Here is a 14,427-nt window from a genome sequence, read left to right as displayed (position 1 = left end):
ATATTTTTTGGAGCCGATACCGGTACAGTCAACTTCCTGCTTCCCAGAGTTGATATTGATAACTTAAAACGTATTTATATTGAATATTGTTCGTTTTTTTAAAATGTAGGTTTAACGGTAGTTTGTCCACACCTTTCTTTGCAGCTGTCTTTGGGGCAGTTTCTTTAGCAGCACAGGCATCTATGCATGCTTTCAAAACGCTACACAGTGATGCTGGCGGTTCAGGTGGCTGATAAGGTTTCACATGTGGAAACACAATGGGGTTTATTTTACCTTGTCTTGGAATCCACAACATTTAGTGCAAATAGCAGGCAAAAGGTCGTCTTCTGAATTAGTGATTAACATCATGTTTGTTTACGGTGAACTTAAGGCAGTCCTTCTCAAATAGTGAAGCGCGTGTGACCCCGAGGAATATGCCTTATCGGTATCATGCTTCAAAAAGCTCTGCACTACAAAACATGCTCATTGTAGCCATTAATCCCAACTTCCTCATTTTGATTTAAAAAAAAAATCAGCACAAATAGTTTTTTATTTTTGTTTTGGAGGTTAGTCTTTTGTATATTGTGCTCCTGAGTTAATGTTGTCGACCAATTTGAAGTTATTATTATTTATTGAGTTTATAAAAATAAAAAAAATTCAGTATCAATGGTTTAAGTCGGTCAAAAAATTTTTATAGTTTAAATAAGGATTTTTTGGTGCTCTGGCCCGGCTGCACCAAATGATAATATAAATACATTTATTAAAGTCAAATACAAATAAGGCAACAAGAGAAGTATCCTACACTTCTCTTTTGTAAAGTAAATCTGAACAGCCTATATGGGAATCTACATCAACTACATGATTTGCCTGAGAAGCTGGACAGGAGAAAAATAAATAAATAAAATAAAATAAAATAAAAATATAAATAAAAATAAATAAGGATTTTTTTATTTTATTTTATTTTTCCAGGCAAATTGATGTATTTTTTATCTTTTCTGTTACAGGCTATAAAATAATGAAGTTATTAAAATCAAACTTTATTTCTATTGCACTTCTATAAAGAGGCAAGTGGCAAACAAAGTGCTGTACAAAACAAACAAACAAACAAAAAAAATAATAGAAGAGAAGAAAACATAAACACACGCATGCGCACACACAAACACACAACACACACACGCACACACACACAGCACAAAAAAGAAAAAAAGCCACCTTTAAGGCGTCCACAGTGGAGAATAACTAAAATAAAGCCATTAAAAATATATACTGTATAAAACCTATGATCAAATATATGCACAAATTTAAATAGAAATAATATAAATAGTAAATTAATAAGTTAAGAAAAACATAACATTGACAGAACAATAGTAGAAATAGTATTGAGTCATATGTGTTGTAAGTTGAGTTATAGTTTTTTCTTTTTTGGTTTCTTTAATGTTAAAAAGAATACAATATTATGCAGAGATGTACTTATAACAATTTCGTAAACGAATGATCGTATTTACAGTCGTGGCGGAGAGTGGGGGGGCACGAGATGTTTTCATCTTCCTAGGGGTGGTGTAACAGGAAAAAAAATGAAAAGCACTGGCTTAGGGGAAGTTCACGATAGGCCATTTACATCACGGCGCAGGTAGGAGTGAAGAAGCGCTTGATTTGCTCAACGTAACCCACCTACAACACAGTGAGGGTAGGTCGTATGACGTCATAATTTCTCATATTGGCCGTAATAACTATATGTCCGCCATTCATCACGTACCCCTGAAATACACATATTTATTTGTTTGTTTTTTAGAATCGTAATCGCCGAAAGAAATATTTGTGCATGTACAAAAGCTTTACATACAATGATTTTATCACAGCAGCTGTTAGATAAGAGTATAAAATATGAAAGCACAAAAATAAAAATAATGATGTACCGTATTTTTCGGATTATAAACGCTCCGGAGTATAAGTCGCACCGGCCGAAAATGCATAATAAAGAAGGAAAAAAACATATACACGTCGCACTTGAGTATATGTCGCATTTTTGGGGGAAATTTATTTGATAAAACCCAACACCAAGAATAGACATTTGAAAGGCAATTTAAAATAAATAAGAATAGTGAACAACAGGCTGAATAAGTGTACGTTATATGAGGCATAAATAACCAACTGAGAACGTGCCTGGTATGTTAACGTAACATATTATGGTAAGAGTCATTCAAATAACTATAACATTTAGAACATGCTATACGTTTACCAAACAATCTGTCACTCCTAATCGCTAAATCCCATGAAATCTTCCTCCTCTGTGTCGCTTCTAAACAACTCTGCCAACTCCAAAGGTAGACAATGTGCAGCTTCTTCTTCTACCGGTACATCTAGTCTCTTACGTGAATGAGATAAATAATATTATTTGATATTTTACGGTAATGTGTAATAATTTCACACATAAATCGCTCCAGAGTATAAATCGCACCCCCGGCCGAACTATAAAAAAAACTGCAATTTATAATCCGAAAAATACGGTACACAAATGGAGCAAAGCCGCGTCAACAAAAAATGGCTATCTTTGATTTTGGTTATGTCAACAACCGCTTATGTCAGACCTGGGCATTCTGCGGCCCGCGGGCTACATCCGGCCCTTTGTGCGTCCCTGTCCGGCCCGCGTGAGGCCAATCATAAATTACAAAATACATTTTAAAAAGTATCTATGTCAAGTGTGCAATACAACGGTGCTGCTTTTGTTTTGAAAAGCGTTATTTGTATTACTTCCGTGTGGACGTATGTGCGTGCGTTCGTGATTTTGAGTGAATGTGAACAGCTGCAAAAATAAAGTTGAAAAAATATCTATGTCGTGCGCACAATACAACTGTGCTGCTTTTATTTTAAAAAGTGTTATTTATGAGCGTATGTCCGTGTGTAACCTTTGAGTGAAGGTGCACAGCGAAAAGTGATGCACGGTTTACCCCCGAGACGCTAAAAAGAGAAAAGTTGATGAGGAATGGCGTGTTTTCAACAAGACATGGACTGCCAAGCAACGTTCCCTCTAATGTGCGCGCCTGCGCAATTGCGCACTGCTCAAGCGTCCTCTGCGCACAGCAAATATATGCCGCGCACCAAATCAAATCCCATCTGAATTCTAAACTAGATAAACACATTTATTCTGTGTAATTTTGCAATGCAACTTTGAGTGACAGTGACAGCAAGTAGCCCTAACGGTGTTAGTCAACACCGTTCAATTGAACACCGTTCAATTATTGTAACGTCTATCGAGATGCTTCGAGGACGGGAATTATATCGATCACTTTATTGAGCAAAACTGTTTATATTCGGCCATAACCACACCAAAAACATGAGTAAAAAACTTCTATCTCGAAAAACTAGTCATTTTCTGCCGTACAAACCAGGCCAAAACCAACTTGTCATCTGTCACCAACACGCATACCACTAAACCACTGGTGCGTTTCTGGCCCCACAAAAAGTCGGACAACTCATACGTGTGCTTATTTTACTGTCATTTATTATTAATGTTAATTTATTTATATTAATCATGGAATGCTGTTACTAGAGAAAGTTACAGGAATGCACACTTCATCCTATGCTTACATTTCATTGTGCAACATGAGGATGTTTAAGGGGAACTAAATGTGATCTCTGAAAGGGGTACAAATGATTTCCAAAGCAGTGCTTTTGGTATAAAGTTAAGTTAGGTTAAATTAAAGTATTATTATTATTATTATTATTAATTATTATTATTATTATTTATCTTACGGTATACATCAAAAATAATATTCAGCAAAATGTAATTGAAATATTGTCGATGTGGCCCTCCAGCAGTGCTCGGGTTGCTCATGCGGTAAAAATTAATTGCCCACCCCTGGCTTATGTGGATCAGCCAGTCGGAAGGGTGTTGATGTTATTGTCTTCCACCGTACACTCCTCCCTTGTACAATTGTTCCAGTGCTTGTGACTCGTAATTTCAAATTGGATTTATCATCACCACCCAGCTCGGTTAGGCTTCAGCTACTGCCACTAGTCTGAGCAAGAGAGGTGGTATAGAAAATATAGGGATGGAACGGGTGGTTGGATTGTTGGAGAACATTTTGAGAAATCTATCTTGAATCTTTTGTTACTACTTTAGAACCTGGGCCCATCTGTTCTAGCTGGAGTGGCTGTGATGATTCTGATGGTTCCTATTAATGCCTTTATTGCCATGAAAACCAAAACCTACCAGGTGAGACCCAGACAGGCATGACATTTTTATTCCCATACACTTGAATTCATCTGGCATGTACCTATGTCTTGTCGAGAATATTCTACCCCTGTGAGTACAAAACTATGTAGTAGTGTTTTTTTTTTACTTTTATGATGCAGGTCGCACAGATGAAGAGTAAAGACAATCGCATTAAGCTGATGAATGAGATGTTTAACGGCATCAAGGTGTTGAAGCTGTATGCCTGGGAGCTTGCCTTCAAGGGAAAGGTGTCAGATATCCGGGAAAGTGAGCTAAAGGTACTGAAAAAAGCTGCCTACCTTGGCGCAGTGTCTACCTTCACCTGGGTCTGTGCACCCTTTTTGGTGAGTGCAACAAAGAAGAATCGCAATACTCATTCAAATAGACCTACTGTTACAAAGAATTAATAGTATGTTTTTGTGTTTTTCAAGTCCTTGCCAAGTATCACTTTTTATATCTGATCAACTTTAATATCTGTCTTTGGCTCTGCAGGTTGCCTTGTCCACTTTTGCTGTGTATGTGCTGGTGGATGAACATAATGTGCTTGATGCCCAGAAGGCTTTTGTCTCACTGGCGCTCTTCAATATCCTGCGTTTTCCTCTCAACATGTTGCCGATGGTCATCAGTAGCATGGTGCAGGTCAGTAGTAAGTGTCGAGCTGAATAAAGATGCAGTCAAATTCATTTGTTGGTAACGATTGGGTCTAGTGACTTTCTCAGGCTGCTTGTTACAAGTTATTCAAATTAAATGCAAATGTTGATGCTAGTGTTCCTCTGTTTAATAAGGTCTCAAATTGCCTCAAAACGGTATGGAACTATAACCAACGTTAAGGGACGGCGTGGCGCAGTTGGGAGAGTGGCCGTGCCAGCAACCTGAGGGTTCCTGGTTCAATCCCCACCTTCTACCAACCTCGTCACGTCCGTTGTGTCCTTGAGCAAGACACTTCACCCTTGCTCCTGATGGGTCGTGGTTAGGGCCTTGCATGGCAGCTCCCGCCATCAGTGTGTGAATGTGTGTGTGAATGGGTGAATGTGGAAATAGTGTCAAAGCGCTTTGAGTACCTTGAAGGTAGAAAAGCGCTATATAAGTATAACCCATTTTACCATTTAACTTATTAGCAGCACTGCATTCCTATATGTTTGATGGTTGGGTGACTGTGCTACTTGTGTACGGTTATTGGTAGAGATGTCCAATAATGGCTTTTTTGCCGATATCCGATATTCCGATATTGTCCAACTCTTAATTACCGATTCCGATATCAACCGATACCGATATATACAGTCGTGGAATTAACACATTATTATGCCTAATTTTGTTGTGATGCCCCGCTGGATGCATTAAACAATGTAACAAGGTTTTCCAAAATAAATCAACTCAAGTTATGGAAAAAAATGCCAACATGGCACTGCCATATTTATTATTGAAGTCACAAAGTGCATTATTTTTTTTAACTTGCCTCAAAACAGCAGCTTGGAATTTGGGACATGCTCTCCCTGAGAGAGCATGAGTAGGGCATGGTTGGGGGGTATATTGTAGCGTCCCGGAAGAGTTAGTGCTGCAAGGGGTTCTGGGTATTTGTTCTGTTGTGTTTATGTTGTGTTACGGTGCGGATGTTCTCCCGAAATGTGTTTGTCATTCTTTTTTGGTGTGGGTTCACAGTGTGGCGCATATTTGTAACAGTGTTAAAGTTGTTTATACGGTCACCATCAGTGTGACCTGTATGGCTGTTGACCAAGTATGCCTTGCATTCACTTGTGTGTGTGAAAAGCCGTAGATATTATGTGACCGGGCCGGCACGCAAAGGCAGTGCCTTTAAGGTTTATTGGCGCTCTGTACTTCTCCCTACGTCCGTGTACCACTACGTACAGCGACGTTTTAAAAAGTCATACATTTTACTTTTTCTAACCGATACCGATAATTTCCGAACCGATACCGATAATTTCCGATATTACATTTTAAAGCATTTATCGGCCGATAATATCGGCAGCCCGATATTATCGGACATCTCTAGTTATTGGGGGGGAAAAAAGTCTGCCAGGATTAGTAGTAGTGTTGTTGTTGAAGGAAATAGCAAACGTGATGCGTCTGTGAAATGAATATGCCACCGTATGCTTAAAATGACAAAAATAAATTACTTAACTATTTATGAGAACTTTGATTATTGTTTATGTATGTATTTAACAATTATTGACTTACTCATTGTATATTTATTTACTTATTCATTTACTGTTGCGCTACATATAGAGAGCAAACAAATGGAATAAAACTGCTATGATACGAAAAGGGGTAGGATTAAATAAGCTTTGCTTCTTCCAACTTCTTTTTGGATATGCTGTAATGAAACAACTAGAATTATGTGATGCATTTAGGGGTGCAACGGTACGTGTATTTGTATTGAACCGTTTCGGTACGTGGGTTCCGGATCGGTTCGGAGGTGTACCGAACGAGTTTCCACACGGACATATTAAGTAGCGTAACGCACGTGGTGTAAACAATGCACACCGAGGCACAACACACGGCATGCTAGCAGCTAACGGGCTACGATAGACTGACCATACGTCCTCTTTTCACCGGACATGTCCTCTTTTGCGGGGCTGTCCGGGCGGAGTTTCTTAAATGCCTCAAATGTCTGGCATTTTGAGTTAGGGTTGCGTGTATTTTCAATGTACGTTCAGGGTTAAGAAGGGGTTAAAAACAAAACAAATTGTGCGTGCAGCAGCATTCGTGAGGGAGGGGCTTTTTTTTTTTTAATCACTGCTATTTTGAAATTATTACTAATATTGATGCTGTTGTCGATAATGTTCATTTTTGTTTCACTACTTTTGTATTGTTCCGTGTCATGTTTGTGTGTCCTCAATTGCTCTGTTTGTTGTTATTCTTAACATTGCTGGGACGGGTTTGGTTTTGGAATTGGATTGCATTATTGGGGTATTGTTGTGTATTGTTTTGTTGATTGATTAATAAATTCATTAAAAAAAATAAAAAATAAAAAAATTAATTTAAATTTTTTTTTTTTTTAATTAAAAAAATAAACGCGCATGCGTCGCCATGCTCTGCTTTTTATCCATAGATTTATCAGATTAAATTTTTTATTATCTATAGTAGGGTTGTCAAAAGTGTGCCCCGGAGGCCATTTGCGGCCCACAGCTAATGTTTTAAAGGCCCACGGCACATTCTAAAAATACTATTAAAATAAACAAAAACATAACAAAAGTGAAATAAAAAAGCTTAAAGGCTAAATGTCATTTAGAAAAAGTTGCAATGTTGACTAATAAAACAAAGCTGTTTTTTTGTCTTTCAAACTGTCATTGCTCAAAACATAATATTGAATCAAAATCAATGTTATTATGAATTATTGACCTATCCAAGGTTCCCATTACTTCACATCAAATATTCCACTAAGAAAAATATTTTTGGTGGAAGATTTTGAAATTTTGGTAAATAAATAACTAGAGATGTCCGATAATATCGGCAGGCCGATATTATCGGCCGATATATGCGTTAAAATGTAATATCGGAAATTATCGGTATCGTTTTTTTTTTATTATCGGTGTCGTTTTTTTTTTTTTTTTTTTTAAATCAAATCAACATAAAAAACACAAGATACACTTACAATTAGTGCACCAACCCAAAAAACCTCCCTCCCCAACTCATTCACACAAAAGGGTTGTTTCTTTCTGTTATTAATATTCTGGTAGGTTCCTACATTATATATCAATATATATCAATACAGTCTGCAAGGGATACAGTCCGTAAGCACACATGATTGTGCGTGCTGCTGGTCCACTAATAGTACTAACCTTTAACAGTTAATTTTACAAATTTTCATTCATTACTAGTTTCTATGTAACTGTTTTTATATTGTTTTACTTTCTTTTTTATTCAAGAAAATGTTTTTAATTTATTTATCTTATTTTACTAATTTTTTTAAAAAGTACATTATCTTCACTATACCTGGTTGTCCAAATTAGGCATAATAATGTGTTAATTCCACGACTGCATATATCGGTTGATATCGGTTTCGGTTGATATCGGTATCAGTAATTAAAGAGTTGGACAATATCGGATATCGGCAAAAAGCCATTATCGGACATCCCTATAAATTACCCAAAAATGTATATTTTGTTGTTTTCTTACTGTACCGAAAATGAACCGAACCGTGACCTCTGAACCGAGGTACGGACCGAACCGAAATTTGTGTGTACCGTTACACCCCTAGATGCATTTACATTGTAATTGTATGCATGTTTGGAATAAACTGACACCGACTGACCAACATTTGAGGGAAAAAAACAAAATAGGAATTCGTTTAAAAAATAAACAATTTGGGGAAATTTGTTGTAAAAAGATTGAACATTTTGTCCATTTGGTTCTCGCCATTCTGTCTTAAGGCGAGCGTCTCCTTGAAGCGATTGAGGGTCTTTCTATCACACGAGGAGCTACAGGAGGACAGTGTGGAACGCAAAACAATAGTTGGCTGTGAGTCTTTCTGGTTTCTTGCCCTTTTGCTTCCTGTCATTACTTAATTTCATCAAAGCACTAGCCGTGTGCCTTTTAAATGCATTTGAACACCTTCTTCCTGCCTTGCAGCCTCAACGAGTATATCCATCGTGGATGGAACTTTCAGTTGGTCTAGAGCAGAATCTCCAACACTAAAGAGGTATCCAAACAAATTATTAATGTGTAAATAAGTTCTGTGTCTAGCTTTTTTGTTTTGTTTATACAAACCCCGTTTCCATATGAGTTGGGAAATTGTGTTAGATGTAAATATAAACGGAATACTTATATTTGCAAATCCTTTTCAACCCATATTCAGTTGAATATGCTACAAAGACAACATATTTGATGTTCAAACTGATAAACTTTTTTTTTTTTTTGCAAATAATCATTAACTTTAGAATTTGATGCCAGCAACATGTGACAAAGAAGTTGGGAAAGGTGGCAATAAATACTGATAAAGTTGAGGAATGCTCATCAAACACTTATTTGGAACATCCCACAGGTGTGCAGGCTAATTGGGAACAGGTGGGTGCCATGATTGGGTATAAAAGTAGATTCCATGAAATGCTCAGTCATTCACAAACAAGGATGGGGCGAGGGTCACCACTTTGTCAACAAATGCGTGAGCAAATTGTTGAACAGTTTAAGAAAAACCTTTCTCAACCAGCTATTGCAAGGAATTTAGGGATTTCACCATCTACGCTCCGTAATATCATCAAAGGGTTCAGAGAATCTGGAGAAATCACTGCACGTAAGCAGCTAAGCCCGTGACCTTCCATCCCTCAGGCTGTACTGCATCAACAAGCGACATCAGTGTGTAGAGGATATCACCACATGGGCTCAGGAACACTTCAGAAACCCACTGTCAGTAACTACAGTTGGTCGCTACATCTGTGAGTGCAAGTTAAAACTCTCCTATGCAAGGCGAAAACCGTTTATCAACAACACCCAGAAACGCCGTCTGCTTCGCTGGGCCTGAGCTCATCTAAGATGGACTGATACAAAGTGGAAAAGTGTTCTGTGGTCTGACGAGTCCACTTTTCAAATTGTTTTTGGAAACTGTGGACGTCGTGTCCTCCGGACCAAAGAGGAAAAGAACCATCCGGATTGTTATAGGCGCAAAGTTGAAAAGCCAGCATGTGTGATGGTATGGGGGTGTATTAGTGCCCAAGACATGGGTAACTTACACATCTGTGAAGGCGCCATTAATGCTGAAAGGTACATACAGGTTTTGGAGCAACATATGTTGCCATCCAAGCAACGTTACCATGGACGCCCCTGCTTATTTCAGCAAGACAATGCCAAGCCACGTGTTACATCAACGTGGCTTCATAGTAAAAGAGTGCGGGTACTAGACTGGCCTGCCTGTAGTCCAGACCTGTCTCCCATTGAAAATGTGTGGAGCATTATGAAGCCTAAAATACCACAACGGACTGTTGAACAACTTAAGCTGTACATCAAGCAAGAATGGGAAAGAATTCCACCTGAGAAGCTTCAAAAATGTCTCCTCAGTTCCCAAACGTTTACTGCGTGTTGTTAAAAGGAAAGGCCATGTAACACAGTGGTGAACATGCCCTTTCCCAACTACTTTGGCACGTGTTGCAGCCATGAAATTCTAAGTTAATTATTATTTGCAAAAAAAAAAAAAAAAGTTTGAGTTTGAACATCAAATATGTTGTCTTTGTGGTGCATTCAATTGAATATGGGTTGAAAAGGATTTGCAAATCATTGTATTCTGTTTATATTTACATCTAACACAATTTCCCAACTCATATGGAAACGGGGTTTGTAGATTATATATATTATTAATTTATATCATATTATATTTTTATTTGTGGTGCGTTTTCCTGTCCAGGATAGTGAAAAGCCCTCCTTGCGGCGTAATGTCCAAACACCATTGCGCCCTCTACCTATACCTCCCACTCGCCTCATTGTAGCTGGAGCACAGAAGAAGAAGAAAAAAGATTAATTACCAGCAAGAGCAGAGCGTTGAAAGACAATTTATAGAAACTGCAGCTTAATTATAATCTGTTGAATGCCCCTCGCGAGAGACGGCATTTCACCCTGCAGCTCACGTCGTGTTACCTCACAGGTAATTACATGTGACTGAACTATCGGGAGAGACTGGGAGAATTAATTTACCTACTGAGTTAATTGGATATTTAATATTAATATTCCAATCACACTTTTTATTTTTGTATTTGCTTTGATTGTACTCCTCATGTACCTCCACAAACACTTTAGAGTTTGTTTTTTCTCAAAAAATATTTTTTTATCCACTATTTGTGTATAAAAAATTCCTGAAGTGGTCATTGGTCTTGTTTTATGCTGGCACACATTGTTGCAGCGTTCCTGGTTCAAATCCAGCCTTCTCCATCCTGCTGTTGTGTCGTTGGGCAAGAAACGTCACTTAATTAATTATAAGATATTGAAGTTAATAAATGTCCGCAATTTGGGTCAGTGCTTGCCATTAATGTGTGACAGTGGTTCCCGCTGCTAAACTACTGGTGAGAAGCACTGGTGTAAACGAGTGGTCAAGGAATATATTTGAAAGTGTTTGATTAAGTTAACAGTAACTAAACACATCAATCAATCAATATCCTTTATTTAACCAGGTAAAAACTCATTGAGATTAAAGGCCTACTGAAATGAATTTTTTTTATATAAACGGGAATAGCAGATCCATTCTATCTGTCATACTTGATCATTTCGCGATATTGCCATATTTTTGCTGAAAGGATTTAGTAGAGAACAACGACGATAAAGTTCGCAACTTTTGGTCACTGATAAAAAAAAAGCCTTGCCTATACCGGAAGTAGCGTGACGTCACAGGAGGAAGGGCTCCTCACATTTCCCCATTGTTTACACCAGCAGCGAGAGAGATTCGGACCGAGAAAGCGACGATTACCCCATTAATTTGAGCGAGGATGAAAGATTCGTGGATGAGGAACGTGAGAGTGAAGGACTAGCGTGCAGTGCAGGACGTATCTTTTTTCGCTCTGACCGTAACTTGGGTACAAGCTGGCTCATTGGATTCCACACTTTCTCCTTTTTCTATTGTGGATCACGGATTTGTATTTTAAACCACCTCGGATACTATATCCTCTTGAAAATGAGAGTCGAGAACGCGAAATGGACATTCACAGTGACTTTTATCTCCACGACAATACATCGGCGAAACACTTTAGCTACGGAGCTAACATGATAGCATCGGGCTTAACTGCAGATAGAAACAAAAGAAATAAACCCCTGACTGGAAGGATAGACAGAAAATCAACAATACTATTAAACCTCTGGACCTGTAAATACACAGTTAATGCTTTCCAGCTTGGCGAATCTTAACAATGCTGTTGCTAACGACGCCATTGAAGCTAACTTAGCAACGGGACCTCACAGAGCTATGATAAAAACATTAGCGCTCCACCTATGCCAGCCAGCCCTCATCTGCTCATCAACACCCGTGCTCACCTGCGTTCCAGCGATCGACGGAAGGACGAAGGACTTCACCCGATCATCCGTGCGGTCGGCGGCTAGCGTCGGCTAGCGCGTCTGCTATCCAAGTCAAAGTCCTCCTGGTTGTGTTGCTACAGCCAGCCGCTAATACACCGATCCCACCGACAACTTTCTTCTTTGCAGTCTTCATTGTTCATTAAACAAATTGCAAAAGATTCACCAACACAGATGTCCAGAATACTGTGGAATTTTGAGATGAAAACAGAGCTTTTTTGTATTGGATTCAATGGTGTACCAATACTTCCGTTTAACTAGTGACGTCACGCGCATACGTCATCATACATAGACGTTTTCAACCGGAAATTTAGCGGGAAATTTAAAATGGCACTTTATAAGTTAACCCAGCCGTATTGGCATGTGTTGCAATGTTAAGATTTCATCATTGACATATAAACTATCAGACTGCGTGGTCGGTAGTAGTGGCTTTCAGTAGGCCTTTAAAATCTTTTTTCCAAGAGTGACCTGGCCAAGAGGGCAGCAAGAAGTTACAGAAATACATATAAGAACAACAAAAACAGCAGCAGTCAGACATCACAATTAAAACAAATAAAAAATTACCTACATATGTATATGAATATAAAACATGTGATAGGTCAAAACAATGTATACAATCTTTCAGTAGAAACAACTTCAAAACAAGTACAATCCCCATTAGAAACAATTTCTCGATCCTTTAAAATGGCCTGAAATTCCCCCAAAGTGATGAGTTCAGGTAACCTCAGATCCTTCTGTAAGTTATTCCATGACCATAAAGCAGCATATCTGAATGCTGTATTCTCCAAGATTTGTGTTAGCTTTATATTATACATACAGTATACATATGTATATATATGTACATATTTTTTTAAAGAAAGTACTCTTTTGGGCCTCAGATTTTATGTCGACCAAAGCGGTTTACCTTTTACGTAGGCACTATTTGGTACAGAACACGGTGGACCAGAATTTGTTGATTCGTTCGATGTAAACAGTTTGTCGCCAGAAACGTTCCGCTGTATCTGTACAGTTTATTGACTATAGTAAGTAAGTAGTAAGTTTCTAGTTTTGACACTTATGATGCTGAGAATTTGTTTTCTGAATGTTCATTCTCATTATCTTTATGTTCTTCATTATTATTCTTTATCATTCCACGTTGTCTGCAGGCTGAACGTGTGTATCCCAGAAGGGTCCATCGTAGCCATTGTGGGACACGTCGGGTCTGGAAAGTCATCTCTGCTGTCTGCGCTGCTCGGGGAGATGGAAAAAATTGAAGGAAGCGTGGCTGTTAAGGTTTTGGCCCATATTTTAATTCAACGTTAAATTGTGCAAAGTACACTGCACGCTGCTGAAGTGTGGAGTTTAAAGGCCTACTGAAATGAGATTTTCATATTTAAACGGGGATAGCAGATCCATTCTATGTGTCATACTTGATCATTTCGCGATATTGCCATATTTTTGCTGAAAGGATTTAGTAGAGAACATCAACGATAAAGTTGCAACTTTTGGTCGCTGATAAAAAAAGCCTTGCCTGTACCGGAAGTAGCGTGACGTCACAGGTTGAAAGGCTCCTCACATCTGCACATTGTTTACACCAGCAGCAAGAGCGATTCGGACCGAGAAAGCGACGATTACCCCATTAATTTGAGCGAGGATGAAAGATTCATGGATGAGGAAAGTGAGAGTGAAGGATTAGAGGGCAGTGCAGGACGCCAGGGTGTATCCTTTTTCGCTCTGACCGTAACTTAGGTACAAGGGTTCATTGGATTCCACACTTTCTCCTTTTTCTATTGTGGATCACGGATTTGTATTTTAAACCACCTCGGATACTATATCCTCTTGAAAATGAGAGTCGAGAACGCGAAATGGACATTCACAGTGACTTTCATCTCCACGACAATACATCGGTGAAGCACTTTAGCTTCGGAGCTAACGTAATAGCATCGTGCTTAACTGCGGATAGAAACAGAAGAAACATGCCCCTGACTGGAAGGATAGACCGAAGATCAACAATACTATTAATACTTCTACTATCAGGAGACACCGAACCAAACCCTGGACCTGTAACCACACGGTTAATGCTGTCCAGCCTGGCGAAGCCTAGCAAGGCTGTTGCTAACGACGCCATTGAAGCTAACTTAGCTACGGGACCTCGACAGAGCTATGCTAAAAACATTAGCTCTCCACCTACGCCAGCCCTCATCTGCTCATCACCACCCGTGGTCACCTGCGTTCCAGCGATCGAC

At 38.7% G+C, this 14,427-nt stretch overlaps 1 protein-coding gene across 1 annotated transcript in view; it reads left to right on the top strand.

Moving 5' to 3' along the window:
- Nucleotides 1–14,427, top strand: part of LOC133642451 (multidrug resistance-associated protein 1-like) — a 104,935-nt gene that overhangs the window by 48,561 nt on the left and 41,947 nt on the right. Inside the window, 6 exon segments of the mRNA XM_062036643.1 lie at nucleotides 4,103–4,195; nucleotides 4,336–4,539; nucleotides 4,688–4,834; nucleotides 8,587–8,674; nucleotides 8,786–8,855; nucleotides 13,348–13,474. Of these exon segments, the coding sequence (XP_061892627.1) occupies nucleotides 4,103–4,195; nucleotides 4,336–4,539; nucleotides 4,688–4,834; nucleotides 8,587–8,674; nucleotides 8,786–8,855; nucleotides 13,348–13,474 (729 nt within the window).

This window comes from Entelurus aequoreus, linkage group LG25 (genome assembly GCF_033978785.1).
Source record: "Entelurus aequoreus isolate RoL-2023_Sb linkage group LG25, RoL_Eaeq_v1.1, whole genome shotgun sequence".
In the NCBI taxonomy this organism is placed as follows: domain Eukaryota; kingdom Metazoa; phylum Chordata; class Actinopteri; order Syngnathiformes; family Syngnathidae; genus Entelurus; species Entelurus aequoreus.
This window is presented reverse-complemented; position numbering and strand designations above follow the sequence as displayed.